The sequence below is a fragment of the Sinocyclocheilus rhinocerous genome, unplaced genomic scaffold (genome assembly GCF_001515625.1).
Source record: "Sinocyclocheilus rhinocerous isolate Xijiao unplaced genomic scaffold, SAMN03320098_v1.1 scaffold50, whole genome shotgun sequence".
Lineage (NCBI taxonomy): Eukaryota > Metazoa > Chordata > Actinopteri > Cypriniformes > Cyprinidae > Sinocyclocheilus > Sinocyclocheilus rhinocerous.
This window is the reverse complement of record NW_015641057.1, coordinates 2,376,968-2,397,730: the sequence shown is the minus strand read 5'-3', so window position 1 is coordinate 2,397,730 and position 20,763 is coordinate 2,376,968. Positions and strand designations below refer to the sequence as shown.

The following is a 20,763-nucleotide window of genomic DNA, read 5'->3' as shown; positions in this document are numbered from 1 at the left end:
CACACTCACACACACACACTCACACACACACACACACACACACACACTCACACACTCAAACACACACACACTCACTCACTCACTCACTCACTCACACACACACACACACACACACACACACATTCATTTTCTAGATGTATCTTATATAAGAGTGATTCTGTATTGAAGGAAAGTTTTGACTACTTTTACAATATATCATTCAACAAAATATGAAACAATATTTCATTCACACTTAGAGCTGCAATATAATCTTAAGATGCCATTGTAATTATAGTCATGACTAAAGGGTTCGTTTAGACACGTAACCCTGTAAAGCCTGACATATGAAATAATTTCTAATTATTATCTAATTATTTTAATTGAATGGCTTATTGAACCTTTAGACAAAATATTAAAACAAATCTAAAAAAAAAATGCATATGTGTTGAGTATCTTATTTGACACATCAGGCTTTTATGGCTCATATCGTCTGATATAGGGAGAATATGGTGGAAAAACATAAAACATAAAAAACAGACTCAAACCGAGCAAAAATATACAATTTAGTGCAGATGCTGATATTTGTGTGGACAAAAAGTATACAATTCTGATTGTAATAATGTAAATCAGTGAGATCTTTATAACAGTATAGCAGATACTTGCATAAAATAATATAAATATCAGTCGTCACTCCATATCTCCAATAATATGTCTTATGATGATATTTAAATGCTTACAGTAGTTTGATGATCAATGCAATATAATGACTATTGAGAGATGAACAAATAAACGTTCTTCAAAAGCCTGATGGTCACATTTGATACTGATTTTTCTAAAAAATTATGTTTGGATAATCAAGTAAAGTTGCAACTTCAGCAACAGCAAAGTTTTGATCATGTTAATCATTTAGAGGCTTTAGAAATTTGCTCATTATATATAATACAATATGATTTACAGGGTTAGTATTTTTATACTTGTATATTATGGTAATGTATTGGCCAATTAGCATCCAGGATCACAACAATCCATGTTATAATATGCAAATGATTTTAAAATGCACCTCAAGCATGATGTTTGCATTTGTCTCTTTCACTCTGTGTTTCACAGGAATGCTGGGATTGGTGTAAAATGTCAACATGAGATCATTCGATGTCTCAAAGCGTTCATGAACAACAAGGTCAGAGCAGATCTGAGCTCATTCTGTAATATAGACCGTGGAAACTGTTCTCTCTAATGTATCTCTCCATCTGTCTGTCTCTCTCAGCACGGTCTCAAAGCCATGCTGACGTCAGAAGAAGGAATCCCTCTCCTTGTCCGATCCATCAATCCAAACGTCCCGCACATGATGGTGGATGTAGTCAAACTGCTGTCTGCCATCTGTATCCTCGAGCATCCAGGAAACACGTGAGTGTGAAGCTGAAAGCAGAAGCTGTGTTCACAAACTCAACAGTGTATTCAAATGGCATTTCAATAGCCATACAAGCTCATCAAGTGCCAATTAGATGCCCAAGAACAGAAATCATGTTCACCTGAGGAAGTTACCATAGCAACAGTTGTGTGGGACCAATGAAAACCTTAATACTATCACTATTTACCACTATTGATTACTATTTACTTCATTGTAACTTGTAGAGATGTAAGACAATAGATTTGCACAAATAAATATTTCACAAATAAAACTAGTATTTTGTTTAAAAATTATATATTATTTATTATATATTTGTATACAGGTGCATCTCAATAAATTAGAATGTCGTGGAAAAGTTCATTTATTTCAGTAATTCAACTCAAATTGTGAAACTCGTGTATTAAATAAATTCAATGCACACAGACTGAAGTAGTTTAAGTCTTTGGTTCTTTTAATTGTGATGATTTTGGCTCACATTTAACAAAAACCCAATTACTGAAATAAATGAACTTTTGACAGACATTCTAATTCATTGAGATGCACCTGTATATATTTTCCATTATATTGTTATATTTTCTTTTCATTTTAATTGTAGTTAATGTTTTAGTAGTATTGTTGTTTTTGTCATTTAAAATTATTTGTCTGTATATATATATATATTAGGGATGGGAAGATTCCCCCGATTCGCTCGGTGCATCGGCATAAAAAGTTAACCATATTCTTAAGCAGACCTTAATGTCGATCATGGATCAAATCGATCCACCATGACAAACAGCGAATTTATCTGTGCTGTTTAATGCATTTGAGACGTTGTGTTTTCCTCAGTGCATAACTGACATGTCACAAGTATATTTTTCATCTGTAAATGTTAGAAAGTCATGCAAACATGTCCATTTTGCTGTCAGGAGTGGGCGAGACACGCGAAAGCAACGAGCGCTGCTGCGCGCATGCGCACTAAACAGACTGAGCGCAATTGAATAGGAGCGCAATAATTCTCAGTAAAATATACATTTTGCTAAAAAAATTTGTTTTTGGACATTAAATGTGTCTTTTGTAGAATTTTAAACCTACATAAAAAGTGTATTTTTATGATAGCAGTAACTGTAAGTGGACTATTGTAATAGGTCAATCAAATGTAAGCTAGTAGGCTACAGTACTAATTACTAAGCTCAAATGAGTTAATGTGCGCCAATGCATTGTTAAAGGATCAGCGTGTCATGTAATATTCCCATATAAACTTTAACATCCAATTAAAAAATATTTGTATAGTAAAATTCGCTAATTCACGAGATCAATACATCCTTTATTAGACCGCTTTGTCGAGTTAAATGCATCCTTACGGAGGTGTCGAAATGCTGAATCAATTCATTCACTTCCAACAGCGCTTAATGGGAGCAGCGTCATAGAGGGCAGAGCGTCACGTTATTTAAAGGGGACGTTAACGCGTTAACGAGTAGCAAATTATTAAGTAGCTGCATTGGTTACTTTTATGCCACTGATAAAGCTTTTATATGTAGTTTGGGGTAACAGGGGTTTTATAGGTTTGACTGAAATAATAATGCAATAACTGACACTTTAAATCAATGTTTCAAGAAACAACAACAAAAAAATTTAACAAAAAACAGATAAAGACAAAAAAGTAATATTGATAATATCTAAACCATATGTAGTAGTATAGTATATAGTATCCAAATCAAAATGTAATAACATTTATTTATGTGTGATTTATGTGTAAATTATGTGCAATGTCTTAGCCACTATAGGGATTGTTACATAGGGCTATACAGGCATCTAGTGGCAACACAATGATATTACAGATACTAAATTGTGCAAAATGTTTATCTTAACAGTCAATTTACAAATAATGCATTCAGATTTGTGGAACTCAATGCACTGAATCTCCACAAATTAATGTCGTTACTATGACAACCAATTTGAATGTGACAAGCAACTGGTGTCTGAAAAGAATTTTATATATATATAATTGTGGGGGGGTGTGGGCAATAGGGATTTCGCCTAGGGCGTCAAATTGGCTAGAAACGGCCCTGGCTGCTTCATATGTATCTTTAATGTATTGTATCGTTGGCTATGCATCGAGATGCATATCGTATCGGCCTGAGTCATGAGATGCACATCCCTAATATATATGTATATATACTGTGTATATATATATATAATTTGATTTTTTTTTTATCTCCATTAACATTTTATCATGGTAGGTTTTAGCCGACTGAGATTTTCTGTATTTGTTTTGTATTTGAAGTAAAGCTGAAATAAAATAAAATACAAATATTAGATGAAAACTGTGAACTGAAATAAATTTAAGTGCTACAGTCACGGAAATAAATTAAAAGTTATATAGAAATATATAGAAAAATTACAAATGACAAAACCACACACAAAAGTAACAAACTAAAATGAAAATGAAAAATATAAATATAAAAATATATGAACATAAATCTCATTCAAAATATAAATAAATACTATAACATAATTTATGTTACAGCCCTAAGTAGACATTGTCATTACACAATGTAACAAAAAATTTTAATAACATATTAGCTTGTATAAGTTGTCAATATATATTAGTTTTCGTGAACACTGTTAAATGGTGTACTGTAAAAAATTATGTGATTTTCATATTAATAATGTCAAACTTAATAAACAAATAAAAATATTTTATTAAAAATAAATGATATACAAAAAGTAATGTGATTTTGATATTCAGAATGTCAAACTTAATAAAGAAATATTAAAAATAAAAGCAAAACAAAACTTTTATAAACACTTGTTTCACTCTGTTAACTAAAAAATCTTCCCAAAGCTCTCAATTATCATTCTGACTTGCATTCAGCTAAAAAAAATGCCACCAAAGATGAGCAATCATTTCACATGTATAAAAACAAACACAAATGAGATGTAAGTGCTAGAGCAGAGAGGGAGGCTTTGAAGACAAACCTCAACAGATTCCACTTTAATTTATCCACAGAGTCTTTTATTATGCTTTGTGTGTGTTTCAGTCATGAGCGAGTTCTGGAGTGCATCACTGAGCAGGCTGAGGAGCAGGAGATCGAGAGGTTCCAGCCGCTGCTGTCCGGCATGCATAAAAACTCCATCACGCTCAAGGTAAAACACCCGCACGTGACACTCCAGAACACAGGCTGCTGATGGGATGTCATTTGACTGATGTGTGTGTGTGCAGGCCGGCTGTATGCAGCTGATCAACGCTCTCATCAGTCGAGTGGAGGAGCTGGACTTCAGGATCCACCTGAGATCAGAGCTCATGAGACTGGGACTCAAAGACCTGCTGAAGGTCCTCAAACACACAAAACACAGCACACCAAAAACTGACATGCAGTTGAATACTACTCTACAGTAGTTAAAAATGAATAGCAATGTTGTCTTTATAAAATATCACAAGGACTTTCAATGATGTGTTTGCATTACTGTAATTATAATTTTATCTCTGTGCAGAAAATAAATAAATGTGCAGAAACTCAAATGAATCAATGAATCGGCTTTGTGGAATAAATCAGATGACCAGTGTTATTTTAGTATCATTGAGATACTATTCTAGTTTTAATTAATATTTTGAATTTAAATTTTGTCGTTTTTTAGTAGATTTTTAAAAATATGTCTATATAGTTTTTATTGAATTTTATTTCAGTTTTAACTGAAGTTATTTTGTACATAAATTTAAACTCATTTAAAATGAGAAATGTTTTGGCAGCTAGGTGAAAAAAATCTTTTTATATACTTTTTATTTTGGTTAATGTAAATTTTATTTTATTATTATTATTATTATTTTTTAATGGTATTAGTTTTAGGTAATGATAATAACTCTAGATCTGACAGCGTTTTATGTCTCCGCTCTCGTCGGGGATGTTACAGTGAACTGCAACTAAAATTAAAACCGTTAAAATAAATTAATTAATAAAAAAATAAGTACACGCATACATGCATACATTCATACATTCATATCAACAGAAATAAAATATATAAGAAACATATTTAATTTTAGCTAGTTTCCAATGCAACACTTTTCATTTTCATTTAGTTGAACTTGTACAAAAACAACTAAAACTGAAATAAAAATTAAAACTATATAAGCTTAAAACTTATAAAAATGACAAAAGCACACAACAAAGTTACTAAAACATTGAAATTAAAATGAAAACGGGAAATATAAAAAGAAAAATTAAAAATACTAATAAAAACTATATTAGTATCTCAATTATATTGTATATGCACATGTGCAATACAACATGACCAACAATCATTTAGTGTTTTCACTCAAGTTCATCCCAACTTGTTACTGTCTAACTCATCACTAATTTATATAATGGCACAATTAATTTCAGTTTGACTTAGATTCTGTGTTGTGTGTGTAGGAGGTGAGGTCGATAGAGAACGAGGAGCTCAAGGTTCAGTTGCAGGTGTTTGAAGAACAAGCTGATGATGACTCTGAAGATCTTCGCTCCCGGTTGGACGACGTTCGTCTTGAGATGGAATATCCTTTACTGCTGGCTTTAATCTGGCGAAGACACTTTTGAAGAGCTTTGGATTCAATGCTGGGCTTTGTAGATGTATTATTTACGCTGTTGATTTAATATTGTATTGGATCTGGTTGTAGTTCAGAAACTGGCCACCAGGTGTCTCAAAAGTGCAGAATCATTATTACAAGCTGAGGCGATCCTTCAGCTCATATTTTACACTCTATAGAGGCTCATATCACAAAATATAGGATTTAGCCTTACTCTTTAAAAAAAACACGTTCTTTTCCCATTTGAAGACGTTTCATAACAGAGGTCATTTACATTTAAAAGGCACAGTAGCAAAATAAAATAAACAAAACAACAAAACAGTCTTGTTTTATTGTCAGTGAGGAAATGAAAATATGACTGGTTTTGTGCAAGAAGCCTCAATTATCATTGGAAGTGGGCTATAAATACAAAATATACTGAAATGCAGAATAAATAGCCTTTTTTATTATTAGATTTTTAAATCTGATTTTTCAGGTTTTGTCCACCAGGTGGCATCAGAAAGTCTAAGCTGGATCTTGTGTGTTTTTGTCATTCGCAAAAGATGAACAGCAAGAGAAAAAAAGTACCGTTTAATCGAAATATTGATTTGAAAGTTGCATCATTTTATAGTCGTAGAAATGATCACAGTAGAGCTGAATGAAATATAATATATTCATGTAATATTCACTGCAGGTGTTATTTTTTATAATTAATTTTTATATTTCAGGTTTTAATTTCATTTGTAGTAATTTTATGTGCTTTTGCCATTTTTAATCATTTGTTTTAAAAAATATTTCTAAGGGGTTTTTAATTAAGTTTTAGATTGTCAAATGATTTTAGTACTTGAGACTTACTGAGACGCAAGTTAATACCCCAGGGAACTTTTCTCATTTTCAATTAGATTAATTCTTTCATCAAATATATTATTTTATATTTTATTGTCTATTAGGATTATTTTTTTTTCTTCTTAAATAGGTTTAGTTTTAGTTACCAATAGTAAGAACACTGGACAGATGTATTTTCAGTTATGGAAAGTAAACTACATCAAATGTTTTTGTTGTTGTTCTTTAACTCTGTTGTCACTGATGTGACTGAAGTCTTCCAGATCTTGATGAACACGGTGAAGGACTCTAAAACTGAACCTCTCTTCCTGTCTCTGATGCAGCACCTGCTACTGGTGCGAACCGACTACATGGCCAGGTACGAGCGCTCACCTTCACCCTGCAGTGACCTTTAACCTTGTTGGAAAACTTCACAAATGAATTTTGAGCCAGTTGATGCGTGCTATATTGATGAAACTGTGGCTGACAACTTGACATGCATATACAAGCGTGAGCTTGAGAGGTTATTTGACTGTCAATCACTGATGTTACAGCTGTCAACTGCTCTCAGCTTATGAGAAATGGCAGAAAGTGATGTTATTGTGTGCTTGCAGAGCAAGAAAAACACCTGTCAAAACTTTGGACAGGTGAAGGAAGGGAAGACAAAAACCTGAATTGAATAAAAAAGCACAACCAGACAGAACACACAGGGGTTAGACGCAATACAAAAGTCCAGTGTGCTCCCTATCTGTCTGCTGTCTACATAGGCAACATAATAAATGAAAGGAATATAATGAACGCTTTTCTCTCTTCATTAACTATCTTAGATAATAATTGTACTGTTCTCAGGGATTGTCTTCCTCATGAAGGATTAATTTAATCAAAGCAAGGCATCTTGGAAGGTTGTGTAATTCTACTATTTACTGAATCCAGCAGTCTTTAAGTGGCCAGCGATGACTTGACTTTCTGTAGGTGGGTCACTAGGTTGTGGAACAGAGCTAATGTCTTCATTTGGGTTAACTGTTGCTGTGGTTATGAGTGTAACTGAGTTAGAGAAGAGGAATGATTTCGGTGTCCCGTCTGTACAGACATTATTGGATCTGTTCCCGTTGTGTGTACGTGACAATTTCAGAGTCACATCTCATTGCAAATACAGTGAATCCCAAACACTGACTGTGTGAACATGGACCAGGAATTATTTCAAGCGATAGCTCAGTCAAAAATAAAAATTCTGTCACAGTATTATTTATATGCTATTATAGTATTTATTTCTATTTTAGTTTTCTGTTTTTATATTTCCATTTTAAATTTTAAATATGAATTTTATGTGATTTGGACATTTTTATTCATTTTAAAAATATATTTCTATTTAGCTTTAATTTATTATAATTCAGTTTTAGTAATTTTAGTACTTCAATTTCAAATTATTTCAGTTAGGTATCATTTCTAATTTTTGTTTCAGTTAGGTAACATTTCTCATTTTTGTTAAAGTTTTATTTTAATTTATTTTTAATTTTATATTTTATTTTATTGAGTGAACATGATTTTCAGTCATTTTAGTTCTGGTTAACAACAACAACCTTTTGTTTCTCCAAACCTGTATGACTGACTTCTGTGGAACATAAAAGAAGAAAAGGACTTGTTTCTTATGCAATTACAATGAACAGAAAACTTTTAAGCCTCAAAAAAGTATGCAAAAGCATTAAAAAAATATTTTGTACAACCCTGGTCCTATATTACACATCTTCTGAAGTCATATGATAGCTTTATGTGAGGAACTGACCAACATTAAGCTGTTATTCAAAGAAAAATTCTTCTTTCATAAGTATTGATGTCCAATTTGTTAAAGTATTTTTGTTTGATTTTAATCTTTTAAATCAACAGTGAATCTGTTGATTTGGTTGTGAATTAGATCATTGATTTAGTGAAAACCAGATCAATCCAATTACTTCTCACTGGAGGTACAGATTTTCAGTAATTATGACCTATATTTTATTCTGTTTCACTGCGTGAGTCATATGGACTGCTGTTCTGATGCTTTTACCTCAGTCTCTATTCAGTATAACAGCATAAAAAGAGCAACCAGCGCAGTCTTTTCAATTTGCCTTTTATGTAACACAAAAGAATAAAATCTTACAGGTTTGGAACAAAATAAGGGTGACTAAATAGAGGCAGAATTATGATTTTTTGCTGAACTGTCCCTTTAAGAGACAAGATCGTAGTTATTCTCATGAGTGAGTTTGAGTTTATGGATAAAGGAGGGAAACAGGAGAGATGGATGCCGTCAGAGACGAGGAGACGTTTGATTGATGGGCAGCAGGAGGCGGATGCGGTTGCCGTCGGCGACCAGCTCTGAATAAGAACCCAGCCACTGTATGACACCCCCGCTTCAATTAACTAGCAGACACACACAAGCATGTACACACACACACATGTCGGTGCATTTAAAAGTTTTCTTGGCAGAGAAATTATTGCAGTGGAGAAAAGACATATTTCTTTCAATTCTGTTTCTCTAACCTGCACGTCTAAAGTCACCCACACACACTCTTATTCTCTCTTAAAACAGCCTTTCATACACACACACACACACACACAGCAGAGAAGAGCTGGTGGGAGTGTGCAAATACATGGACAGATGGAGAAGTGTGTGTGTGTTTGTGTGTGTGTGTGTGTGATGGTTTGTAAACGCTTTCAGGATGTCAGACTTGTTGCTTGTTCCTTGTCTGCTCAATGTGATCCGACAGGCAGGAAATTGGAGAGCCTGTTTCTGTCCTGAGCCTGTGTGTGTGTGTGTGTGTATGTATGTGTGTGTGTGTGTGTGTGTGTGTAATGTTTGGAATAGAATGCTAGTGTACTGCACAGTATATACTGTATACTATTTTTTAAGTATGTGGAATAGTATGCGGTATGAAACAAATTTTCAAATAGTACTGTAGTATACGTTTTCACTACACTGCAAGTGTAATTCATGAATAAAATAGCTTGCATTTTTAATTTAATTTCAAGTAGAGCTTCACGAATAATTGTTGGGTTTGTGATCTTGATTTGAACACTTATGCAAACTTAGTCATAGCTGAATTGTTGTCATTTAGGAATATTAAACTTTTGTTAAACACCTTTTGAAAGTAACTTAGTGCTTCAAATACATATTGTACCATTACATCGTTAGGCCAGTAGGTGGAGACAAATTACTTAAAAAAATTAATGTTATTTAATCATTCAAGAGATTCATTCAAAAACACTGATTCACCCAGTAATGAGTGAGTCATTGTATCATTCATTCAAACTGTTTTGAATTGTGATTAATAAACAATAAATAAAAAATAGATGTTTTAATAGACTGCAGCAATTAGCATTTTATCAACTTCTAGTAAATAACATTAAATTTTAGTAGTCTATTGAGAAGGGAATGATGATCTCTATTAAAAAATAAATAAATTATTATTGTAGATTGTTTGGGTTTTTCATGAAAACTGAAAATTCACATATTGTGCACAGTATGCATACTGCACACTGCAGAAACAGAGTACTTGGCTATATTTTAAACTTGTCTAAGCTTTTCAAAAAAGCTAACAGAAGCCTGTTTGACTATAGTCCAGGTCTTAGGATAGTTTTGAGTGAGAAACAGACCCAAATGTAAGTTATTCACAAGCTTGAATATTTGTGCCGAGTTTGAATGTAGCAGAGTGAGGGAGATTTGATTATCATTGAGTTACTGTTGTATGACTTGAAGGCATGAAATATAGAGCACCAGTCACTCTTAGGTCCTTTTTTGGAGTATGAGACCTCATGGAGAACATGAAATGATTAAATAATGCTGAAATATTAGCTGAACTAACCATTTAATTGCAGATTATGAGCAGAGAAGTGCAATAAATGCTGTGAACGTCTCGTAAGGAGGTAAATGAGTTTTGAGAGGGGAGCAGCGCAACAGAAGTGTGAGATGGAGCGGTTTGCAGGTCTTTCTCTGCTGCCATCAGCAGAATCGTTTCATGCGAGTTTCTCTGCAGCGATTAATGTGCTGACACACGGCAGAAAGTGACAACGCCTCCATATAATTATCCTCCAAAAATAACCGCAGCTCAAATCCCCGAGCGGCCCGTCTGCCCACAAACAAACTCTCATTTCACCACTTTAATCACTGACGAGAGAGAATTAATTAGGATTATTCTGATTTCTCCAAAAGCCCCTGGTTGAACTCAAACGAGCGGCTGCGCTTTCACACAGACACTAGGGGTCTCTCTCGCTCCACCGAAGAAACCGGGAGTTTGATGGAGAGAGAGGGAAGGGAGGGAGGGAGAGAAAAGAGGGCAAATAAAGGGAAAAAGAAAAATGAAGAATGTATCGAGTTCGTTTCACACCAGGTCAAGATGGCAGATTTCTCACAAATGGACTGTCTGGAAAACCTCTCAAATATCAAACCATCACACACGCACACAGATGTCGCCTATCTTCACTCTCTCTCACACACACTCAAAAACAATCGAAAAATATTTAGACCTGAATTTAAGATTTATTTATTGGAATGTCTATCAATTTGGATTACACATAATACATTAACTAATAAACTTAATGTGATGCATATTTGTCAGGGTTAGATTTTTGTAGTAGCACTCATAAACTAAATGTGCTTTAAATACATATTAACCAGGTTTATATATTTATCATCAGTAAACTGATTGGTTTCAATCTCTTACATATTGCTTGTTTTTTATATATATTTTCTAGTTTCATTTTCATTTAAGTTTTAGTCATTCTGTTGAGTGTTTTTGTCATTTTTAGTAGTTTTTGTTGTTTTTATGTATGTCTGTATAGTTTTGATGTATTTTAGTACATCAAGTTAAACTAAAAGAAAATAAGAAATGTTGCCTCAGAAACTAACTGACATAAAATACGTGTTTATATTTGACTTTCAATCATGCCAAGTAACTTTTTTTATGGTTAACTATAATAAGCCTTTTCAACTGAATAAATGTAATTGTTTTCATAAAGATGTGTGTTGATTCTAAGCTACTTGATTAAATGCATGATTATTTAAATAATACAGATAGCTAATAAACTGTGCCTTGATTTTTTTTTTTTTAATTTTTTGAGTGCAGAAATCGTACTTTTTTTCCCCCCTGTTTCATGTAAGTCAGACAAATATGCATCACATTAAGTTTGTTGTATTAAAACTATGTAATTCAAATGGTCAGGCAATTTGCATGCACATATATAAATCTTATCTCACTACACACTCACACACAATCCCATATGGGCTGCGTTTCAAAACTAGCGAGCCGCCTGCCTAGACAGCATTTCTGGTTGTCATAATGCAGTTTTGATGGATAAGATTGTCAACAGTGTCTCATTTTGTAAGCTCACTGGAGGTCATCATGGATGGCTGGTGTGTGCGACCTTGTGCCGAACAGTGTGATGAAAATCTCTTATTTTATTTTATGAACTCGCCGCTCAATATCTCTGTTTGGCTTCAGAATCTAGTCAAACACAGATTGACGTCTCTCTGTCTCTGTTTGTCTCTCAGGCCTCAGTACTATAAACTCATCGATGAGTGTACGGCTCAGATCGTTCTGCACAGGAACGGCTGTGATCCAGACTTCAAATGCAGGAAGTTTGATCTGGACGTGGGCCATCTGATAGGTAAGAGACTAACACAAGACACTGTAATGCCACATTTGGTCACAGGGGGTGGCAGCGTGCAGAATCACGCACAAAATATCAGAACATCTCAAATCTCATCCAGAATAATGGGGCGTGACATTGAGTGTGCTCACAAACACGCTCTTTAGGATTTAATAAAAATAAGCTCATTTTGTCATTAGCATGTAGTATTTGTCGGAGACAGCCTGTGGTGTGGCTCACATTAGCTGTGTGGGTCTGATGTTTGGGCTAAAGCTTCTCCAGGTTCACTCAAAAAATATTGAGGCATAAGATTTGTGTATTTTAATTAAAAAAAAATGTCCATCCGTTTGGATTACACTATTTTAGCATAAACTAAAAAACCTAATGTGATGCATATTTGTCAGTTGTCTGTATTAGTACTAATAGCCATATTTTAACCATGTTCGCTCTTTCAATTGAATAAATGTAATTGTTTTCACAATGAACAGATTTATGCTGATTCTAAGCTATTTGAAACATTTTTTTTCTTCTGTACTTCCCAATGTAGTTTTCATTCAGTACTTCCCTCTGTGCTTAAACTAAACTACGTTCTTCCTTCCATACTACCTTCAATATTTAGAAACTTACTTCGCCCTTTCATCTTTCCTTTTGAGCTTCCTTGTGAATTTTCTTTTCATACTTGCTTCCATACTAACTTCCATACCTCCTGTCATACTTCCATACTTATAAACTTTCATGCATACTTTGCTCTGTACTTCCTTTCAACATCATTCTGTACTTCTATCCTTCCTTTCAAACTTTCCATACAAAGATCCATAGTTTCTTATGTCCCTTTGAACTTCTTTCCAACCTACCTACTTCCATTATTCCTTCAGATTTCATTCTATACTTCCTTCCATACTTCCATCATTCCTGTTATACTTCCTTCCATACAAACTTCCTTATTTCCATTCATCTTTCCTTATAAACTTCCTCCCATTCTACTTCCATATTTCCATTACTCTTATCGAACTTTCATTCTTCCTTTCAAACCATTCATCTTTCCATTTTACGCTTCCATCCCTCCTGTTATACGTCCTTACTTCCCTTTGAACTTCCATGCATACCAAGCTCTGTACTTCAGAACTTCCTTCTGTACTTCCATACTTCTTTTCATACTTCCTTTTGTACTTCCTCCTGAACTTCCTTTCAAACATCATTCCACACTTCCATCCTTCCTGTTATTCCTCCTTAATTCCATATGAACTTCCATGCATGCTATACTCTTTATTTCTGTACATTCTTTTAAATTTCCTTCCTTGCGAACTTCTTTGTGCATTTTCCTTTGTACTTCAAATTTTGCTGGCATACTTCCTCTTGTACTTCCATTCTCTCTGCCACCTGTGATCTCATTATCATATCTCACCAGAAACCCCTCCCATTGGCTGCTGACGTCAGCGCTGACCCTCTCGCTGACTCGCCGGTTAAACTAAGCTTTGTTCGCTTTCCTGAGACTCTTTTTGGTTTGTAACGCCACACATGCGCGTGATATTGATCTGGAGTTTAGAGAGACTTTAGGGCTTGAGAACAGACACAGAAGAGTTTTCCAGAAGCTTTAGATGTATAAATGTATGCTGCCCTTTGTGTGGTGATTTCAAAGACGCTTTTGGGTTTCTTATTTTAGCGTGAGTTTGAGATGGGACGGAGCGAGCAGCAGATTTTAATTAGATCGTTCAGTAATCAGAGCACGAATCACAGGAGGAAAAGAGACTCGTCGCAGTGAAGGGAGGCATCATAATCCAGTTTTGATGGATAAAATTGTCTATAGTGTCTCATTTTGAAAGGTCACTGGAGGTCATCATGGGCGGCTGGTGTGTGTGACCCTGTGCCAGTCAGTGTGATGAAAGTCTCTTATTTTATTTTATGAACTCGCCGCTCAATATCTCTGTTTGGCTTCAGAATCTAGTCAAACACAGATTGACGTCTCTCTGTCTCTGTTTGTCTCTCAGGCCTCAGTACTATAAACTCATCGATGAGTGTACGGCTCAGATCGTTCTGCACAGGAACGGCTGTGATCCAGACTTCAAATGCAGGAAGTTTGATCTGGACGTGGGCCATCTGATAGGTAAGAGACTAACACAAGACACTGTAATGCCACATTTGGTCACAGGGGGTGGCAGCGTGCAGAATCACGCACAAAATATCAGAACATCTCAAATCTCATCCAGAATAATGGGGCGTGACATTGAGTGTGCTCACAAACACGCTCTTTAGGATTTAATAAAAATAAGCTCATTTTGTCATTAGCATGTAGTATTTGTCGGAGACAGCCTGTGGTGTGGCTCACATTAGCTGTGTGGGTCTGATGTTTGGGCTAAAGCTTCTCCAGGTTCACTCAAAAAATATTGAGGCATAAGATTTGTGTATTTTAATTAAAAAAAAATGTCCATCCGTTTGGATTACACTATTTTAGCATAAACTAAAAAACCTAATGTGATGCATATTTGTCAGTTGTCTGTATTAGTACTAATAGCCATATTTTAACCATGTTCGCTCTTTCAATTGAATAAATGTAATTGTTTTCACAATGAACAGATTTATGCTGATTCTAAGCTATTTGAAACATTTTTTTTCTTCTGTACTTCCCAATGTAGTTTTCATTCAGTACTTCCCTCTGTGCTTAAACTAAACTACGTTCTTCCTTCCATACTACCTTCAATATTTAGAAACTTACTTCGCCCTTTCATCTTTCCTTTTGAGCTTCCTTGTGAATTTTCTTTTCATACTTGCTTCCATACTAACTTCCATACCTCCTGTCATACTTCCATACTTATAAACTTTCATGCATACTTTGCTCTGTACTTCCTTTCAACATCATTCTGTACTTCTATCCTTCCTTTCAAACTTTCCATACAAAGATCCATAGTTTCTTATGTCCCTTTGAACTTCTTTCCAACCTACCTACTTCCATTATTCCTTCAGATTTCATTCTATACTTCCTTCCATACTTCCATCATTCCTGTTATACTTCCTTCCATACAAACTTCCTTATTTCCATTCATCTTTCCTTATAAACTTCCTCCCATTCTACTTCCATATTTCCATTACTCTTATCGAACTTTCATTCTTCCTTTCAAACCATTCATCTTTCCATTTTACGCTTCCATCCCTCCTGTTATACGTCCTTACTTCCCTTTGAACTTCCATGCATACCAAGCTCTGTACTTCAGAACTTCCTTCTGTACTTCCATACTTCTTTTCATACTTCCTTTTGTACTTCCTCCTGAACTTCCTTTCAAACATCATTCCACACTTCCATCCTTCCTGTTATTCCTCCTTAATTCCATATGAACTTCCATGCATGCTATACTCTTTATTTCTGTACATTCTTTTAAATTTCCTTCCTTGCGAACTTCTTTGTGCATTTTCCTTTGTACTTCAAATTTTGCTGGCATACTTCCTCTTGTACTTCCATTCTCTCTGCCACCTGTGATCTCATTATCATATCTCACCAGAAACCCCTCCCATTGGCTGCTGACGTCAGCGCTGACCCTCTCGCTGACTCGCCGGTTAAACTAAGCTTTGTTCGCTTTCCTGAGACTCTTTTTGGTTTGTAACGCCACACATGCGCGTGATATTGATCTGGAGTTTAGAGAGACTTTAGGGCTTGAGAACAGACACAGAAGAGTTTTCCAGAAGCTTTAGATGTATAAATGTATGCTGCCCTTTGTGTGGTGATTTCAAAGACGCTTTTGGGTTTCTTATTTTAGCGTGAGTTTGAGATGGGACGGAGCGAGCAGCAGATTTTAATTAGATCGTTCAGTAATCAGAGCACGAATCACAGGAGGAAAAGAGACTCGTCGCAGTGAAGGGCACTTTACACACACACACACCTCTAAAACCATCTATTCACTCACTGGCTGTCTCTCTTTCTCTCTAGATAACATGGTTGATCAGACCAAAGTGGAAATGAGTGATGCTAAGGCCACGGAGCTGGAAAAGAAGGTATTGACTCGGACAAACACACGCTTGAGTCTGGAAGAATTACACAGATTTAAACTAAATCATTGTCTGCTGAAATACATCGAATGGCCCTCCAATATCGATCAACATCAGCAGATCTACTGCGGCAAACACACACACACACACACACACACATGCAGCCGCTGCTCCCAGACGCCCCCCGCTGTCTCAGCGCGCCTGTCAGTTGACAGATGTGTAATTTGGGAGGTGAGACGAGCAGAACGGAGATTTCCTGTCTCTTCCTGACATCTTCCCTCTAAACTCACCAAACACAGTCTACAATTACCCTGTGTGTGTGTGTGTGTGCCTTTATCTGAATGCATGTACTGTTGTGTATGTATGCATCTTGTGTGGGTTTCTCAAAAAAAACATATCCGAGTCATATTTCACTCCCAAATCAAAAAAAAAAAAAAAGAAAAGAGAATACAGCTTATTATAAGCATTTTTTTTCCCGTTGTGACTATTTCCATGAGTTAAGCAAAATTAACCCTCAAATTCTCATTACCATGATGCATCCTGATGTTTTACTTTCTTTTTTTTTGTGCCTCTCAATAATTATTCAAATTACATTCTCATTATTGTAATGCAGTGTTTTACTACTGTATTGCAATTTAAAAGCGGATTATTTTATATCATTTATTACGTTTTTGATTAATTTTGAATTATCACCACAAATTAAGTGTAATGCTGTGCAACAAATTCTACCATTATGGATAAATGTTACAGCTAAAAGTTACATATGTTTTTTTTTTTTCACATGACATTAATGATGACCATGATATTTCTTTTTCATGACAAACACATTTAACCTTAAAATTCTCATTACCATAATTCATCATGATGTTTTATTTTAATTGAATCTTTGCCACTTAGTAATGATTCTTATTCGACTCTCATTGCTGTAATACAATGTTTTCTTACTGCATTACAATTGACCAATGTTATATAAAGATTAAATTTTTTTTTATGAAAATCATTAATTAAATACAATGCAGCAAATTCTGCCATTATGTATAAATGTTACCGATGAATGTTATGTATTTTTTACATCATAGCAATGAAAATTAATTAATTTTTATTTTCATGACAATTAGGCAATTAAGTTCTCAATATTAAACAATTTCATTTTCATTACTGTAATACGACCAGATTTTTTTTCATATTTCATGTTTCATACATATATGTATATAAAAATATTTTGCTTAAAAAAAATCTTTGTTTATAAAAGATTCACTGATTTATAAGTGATTTAAACTGTATTTTTATTTGCTGCAATTCCTTTCAGCTTATAAGTATCAAAATGCCAAATGTTATATATGTATATATGTGTGTGTGTGTGTGTGTGTGTATATATATATATATATATATATATATATATACACACACACACACACACACACATATATACATATATAACATTTGGCATTTTGATACTTATAAGCTGAAAGGAATTGCAGCAAATAAAAATACAGTTTAAATCACTTATAAATCAGTGAATCTTTTATAAACAAAGATTTTTTTTAAGCAAAATATTTTTAAATTTTTTTGGGGTGCAATGTAACCATGACACATTCTTGTCAAGTTTCTGAGATTTACCCTTCTGTGTGTGTGTGTGTGTGTGTGTGTGCATGTGTGTGTTTGTGTGTGTTTCTCTGTCAGAGCTCAAATAATGTAAACACTGCAATACTCTGCTTTACTTATTCCTTTGTGTGAGTGTGTGTGCTATCGGGCTGGTTTCCTCTTCCTCTCTTTTCCCCTCCTTCCCTTTCTAATTCAGAGTAATAGAAGTGTGTCGTCAGAAGAGCGACAGCAAACAACTCTCATTACTAACACATGGAGAAAGTGTGTGTGTGTGCGCGCATGTGACCCTTCCATTTCCGCTGCTGTCACATAATTGCATGTCTGGCTAGCAAACAACCGCTGTCAAGGTCACCGGAAATTGTCAACGTCTGTCTGTGTGAGGCAGAAGGACAGATTTTGTGGAAGTTTGTAAGGTGAATACTAAAATCCACAGAGGCTCTATTTTGGCTCAGATTTGTTCTTGAATCTGTCCTCTGAGTCGCCCGCGCTGACAACAACAACAATCCACCTTTATAGTGATAAACTGAGGGTCACTGTGTAAACACGGGTCACCTGAGAGTTTATTGATAACACAATATATCACTTTGGTCAAATGAGGATTTATACTATTTTTGCAGTATATACTCGGCACAGTATACAAACACACTGCCCTGCTTGAGATTCTGCATGCGATGCGCTTGACCTTCTGGATGACACGCACAGAATTAAACATGCAGTGTAATGAGATCATGTGATGTGCTGTAGCATATTGCTGTTTGAAATGTTTTTAGCATATTATTTATTTTTTAAGTGCCCTATACAGTATACACTACTGTTCAAAACTTTGGTGTCAGTAACAGGGAAAAAAAAACATAAACTGAATTTTAATCCACTTAAATAAAAACAAAAATCAATGTTAATAATAAGAAATGTTCCTTGAGCAGCAAATCAGCATATTAGAATGATTTGTGAAGGATCATGTGACACTGAAGACTGGAGTAAGGATGCTATGTATTCACACAGAAAACTGTTATTTTGAATTGTAATAATATTTCACAATATTAATGTTTTACTGTAATTTTAATCAAATAAATGTAGTCTTGGTGAGCAGAAGAGACTTCTTTCATAAGTATAAAAAAGTACAGATCTCAAACCATTCAAAACGTTTTCACTTGAATCACTTTTATTTGCCATAAATGTGTGTTTTGTGACCGGTGGTTTATGCAGATGTTTGTTGTTCTGATGATGGATGCTCTGTTCTGTGCAGCTGGACGCAGAGTTGACGGCCCGTCACGAGCTGCAGGTGGAGCTGAAGAAGATGGAGTCCGATTACGAGCAGAAGGTTCTGGATCTGAGCACTGAGAAAGAGAAGCTGGGGAAAGAGAAGAATGACCAGGAGAACGAGAACCAGGGCCTGCAGTCAGAAATCAGCCAACTCAAAGAGAAGGTACAGGACTGTAGCGTCACACCCACAGGAAATGATGTCATTTCTGCATTACCAGCTTTGGTTAAAAGGCCTAACATAATTTTGGCTCAACCAATGGAATGAATTTTAGGGCAGGACTTCCTGGTTGTTTAATTTGTTTAAAAACAATGGACTCTTTTCACATTTCTGGGATTTTCAGAAGCAGAATCGGAAGTTCCTACTTATATTTTACAAATATTTTAAATATACAGTTATATTTTTTTGCTTTTCCAATTGCTTCAATAGCAAAAGAAAAAATCCACAGTAGAATTTCTCTGACTTTCCAACAGCGTTAATAATTTTTCTGTAATTACTATGTAATATTAGGTAAAAATAACTGTAGAAACACTTCATCACAGGCTATGAAAGGGGTTCATTCATTCGTTTGTTCATTTGTGTGTTCATTCGTTCTTTTGTTCGTTCATTCATTATTTTATTTTATTTTTTTATTTTTTTTGACAGCCAAAATGGCTAATTTTGTAATGGTTATTTATTTTATTTTTTTTGTGTACAATTGGCAGTTTTGATTTTATGATTAGGACACCACATTTTCTACAGTATATATGATGTTAGATGTGCAATAATCATAGATCATGGGGGGGACACAACCTTTAAAAAATATTTATTTTATATTTATTCTTTTATTTTTATTTTTTTAATAACAACATAGCAAATTCATACATTTATTTAAAAAAAAATGACTTAAGATAGCAAGTCTTAATAAAAAAAAAATGCTGTTAATCAACTAATCGGTTAAAGTCATGTTATTTTGTGTATTTTATTTTGTAAACATTATTAATTTAATTGTTTTAAACTCAATTTTTGTCCATTTATCAGAAAATGTGTCAATATCATAAGTTATTTTTCTTCATAAATAAATGTGTCTGAAAAAACAAGACACCACATATTAAGAAAGCTGCAGTGTGGCAAAATAAGTTGTGTTTTTAAGTACCAGACTGCTTTAATAAATCCAAAAACAAATTCAGCACACATTTTCCAGTAACGCACCCAGACGAGACTCTCTGTTCCTCTATAAATAAGTGGGCAGTTCTTGACCAGAATAAACTGCAAAGTCGACCAGATTGCGTTTCTGTGAGACTAGAGAGAAGTATGAACAGAGAAGAGAGTAAACAAATGTGAGAGAAGGAGAGATATTAATAGAACAGGAAGGACAGAACTGATGTTTGTGGGTTATCTAACAAACACAGAGGTGCTCCAGATAATTACAGTGGAAAGAGATGAAGCGCAGCCGTCAGCAGAAGTTCAGATGTTTGGACGCTCCATCTGTCCATCCACATATAGTCGGAGAGAAGTTGCTGAGCTCAACCAACCCGCCACCTACAGATAAACAAGCATCAGAAACTTCAGCTAGAACCCCGTGAA

At 34.7% G+C, this 20,763-nt stretch overlaps 1 protein-coding gene across 1 annotated transcript in view; it reads left to right on the top strand.

Annotated features, from left to right (window-relative positions):
* Window positions 1-20,763, top strand: part of LOC107754500 (protein diaphanous homolog 1-like) — a 149,373-nt gene that overhangs the window by 45,271 nt on the left and 83,339 nt on the right. Inside the window, 9 exon segments of the mRNA XM_016570976.1 lie at window positions 1,087-1,156; window positions 1,244-1,383; window positions 4,408-4,513; window positions 4,590-4,700; window positions 5,779-5,897; window positions 6,994-7,110; window positions 12,256-12,371; window positions 16,273-16,337; window positions 19,183-19,362. Coding sequence (XP_016426462.1) covers window positions 1,087-1,156; window positions 1,244-1,383; window positions 4,408-4,513; window positions 4,590-4,700; window positions 5,779-5,897; window positions 6,994-7,110; window positions 12,256-12,371; window positions 16,273-16,337; window positions 19,183-19,362 — 1,024 coding nt within the window.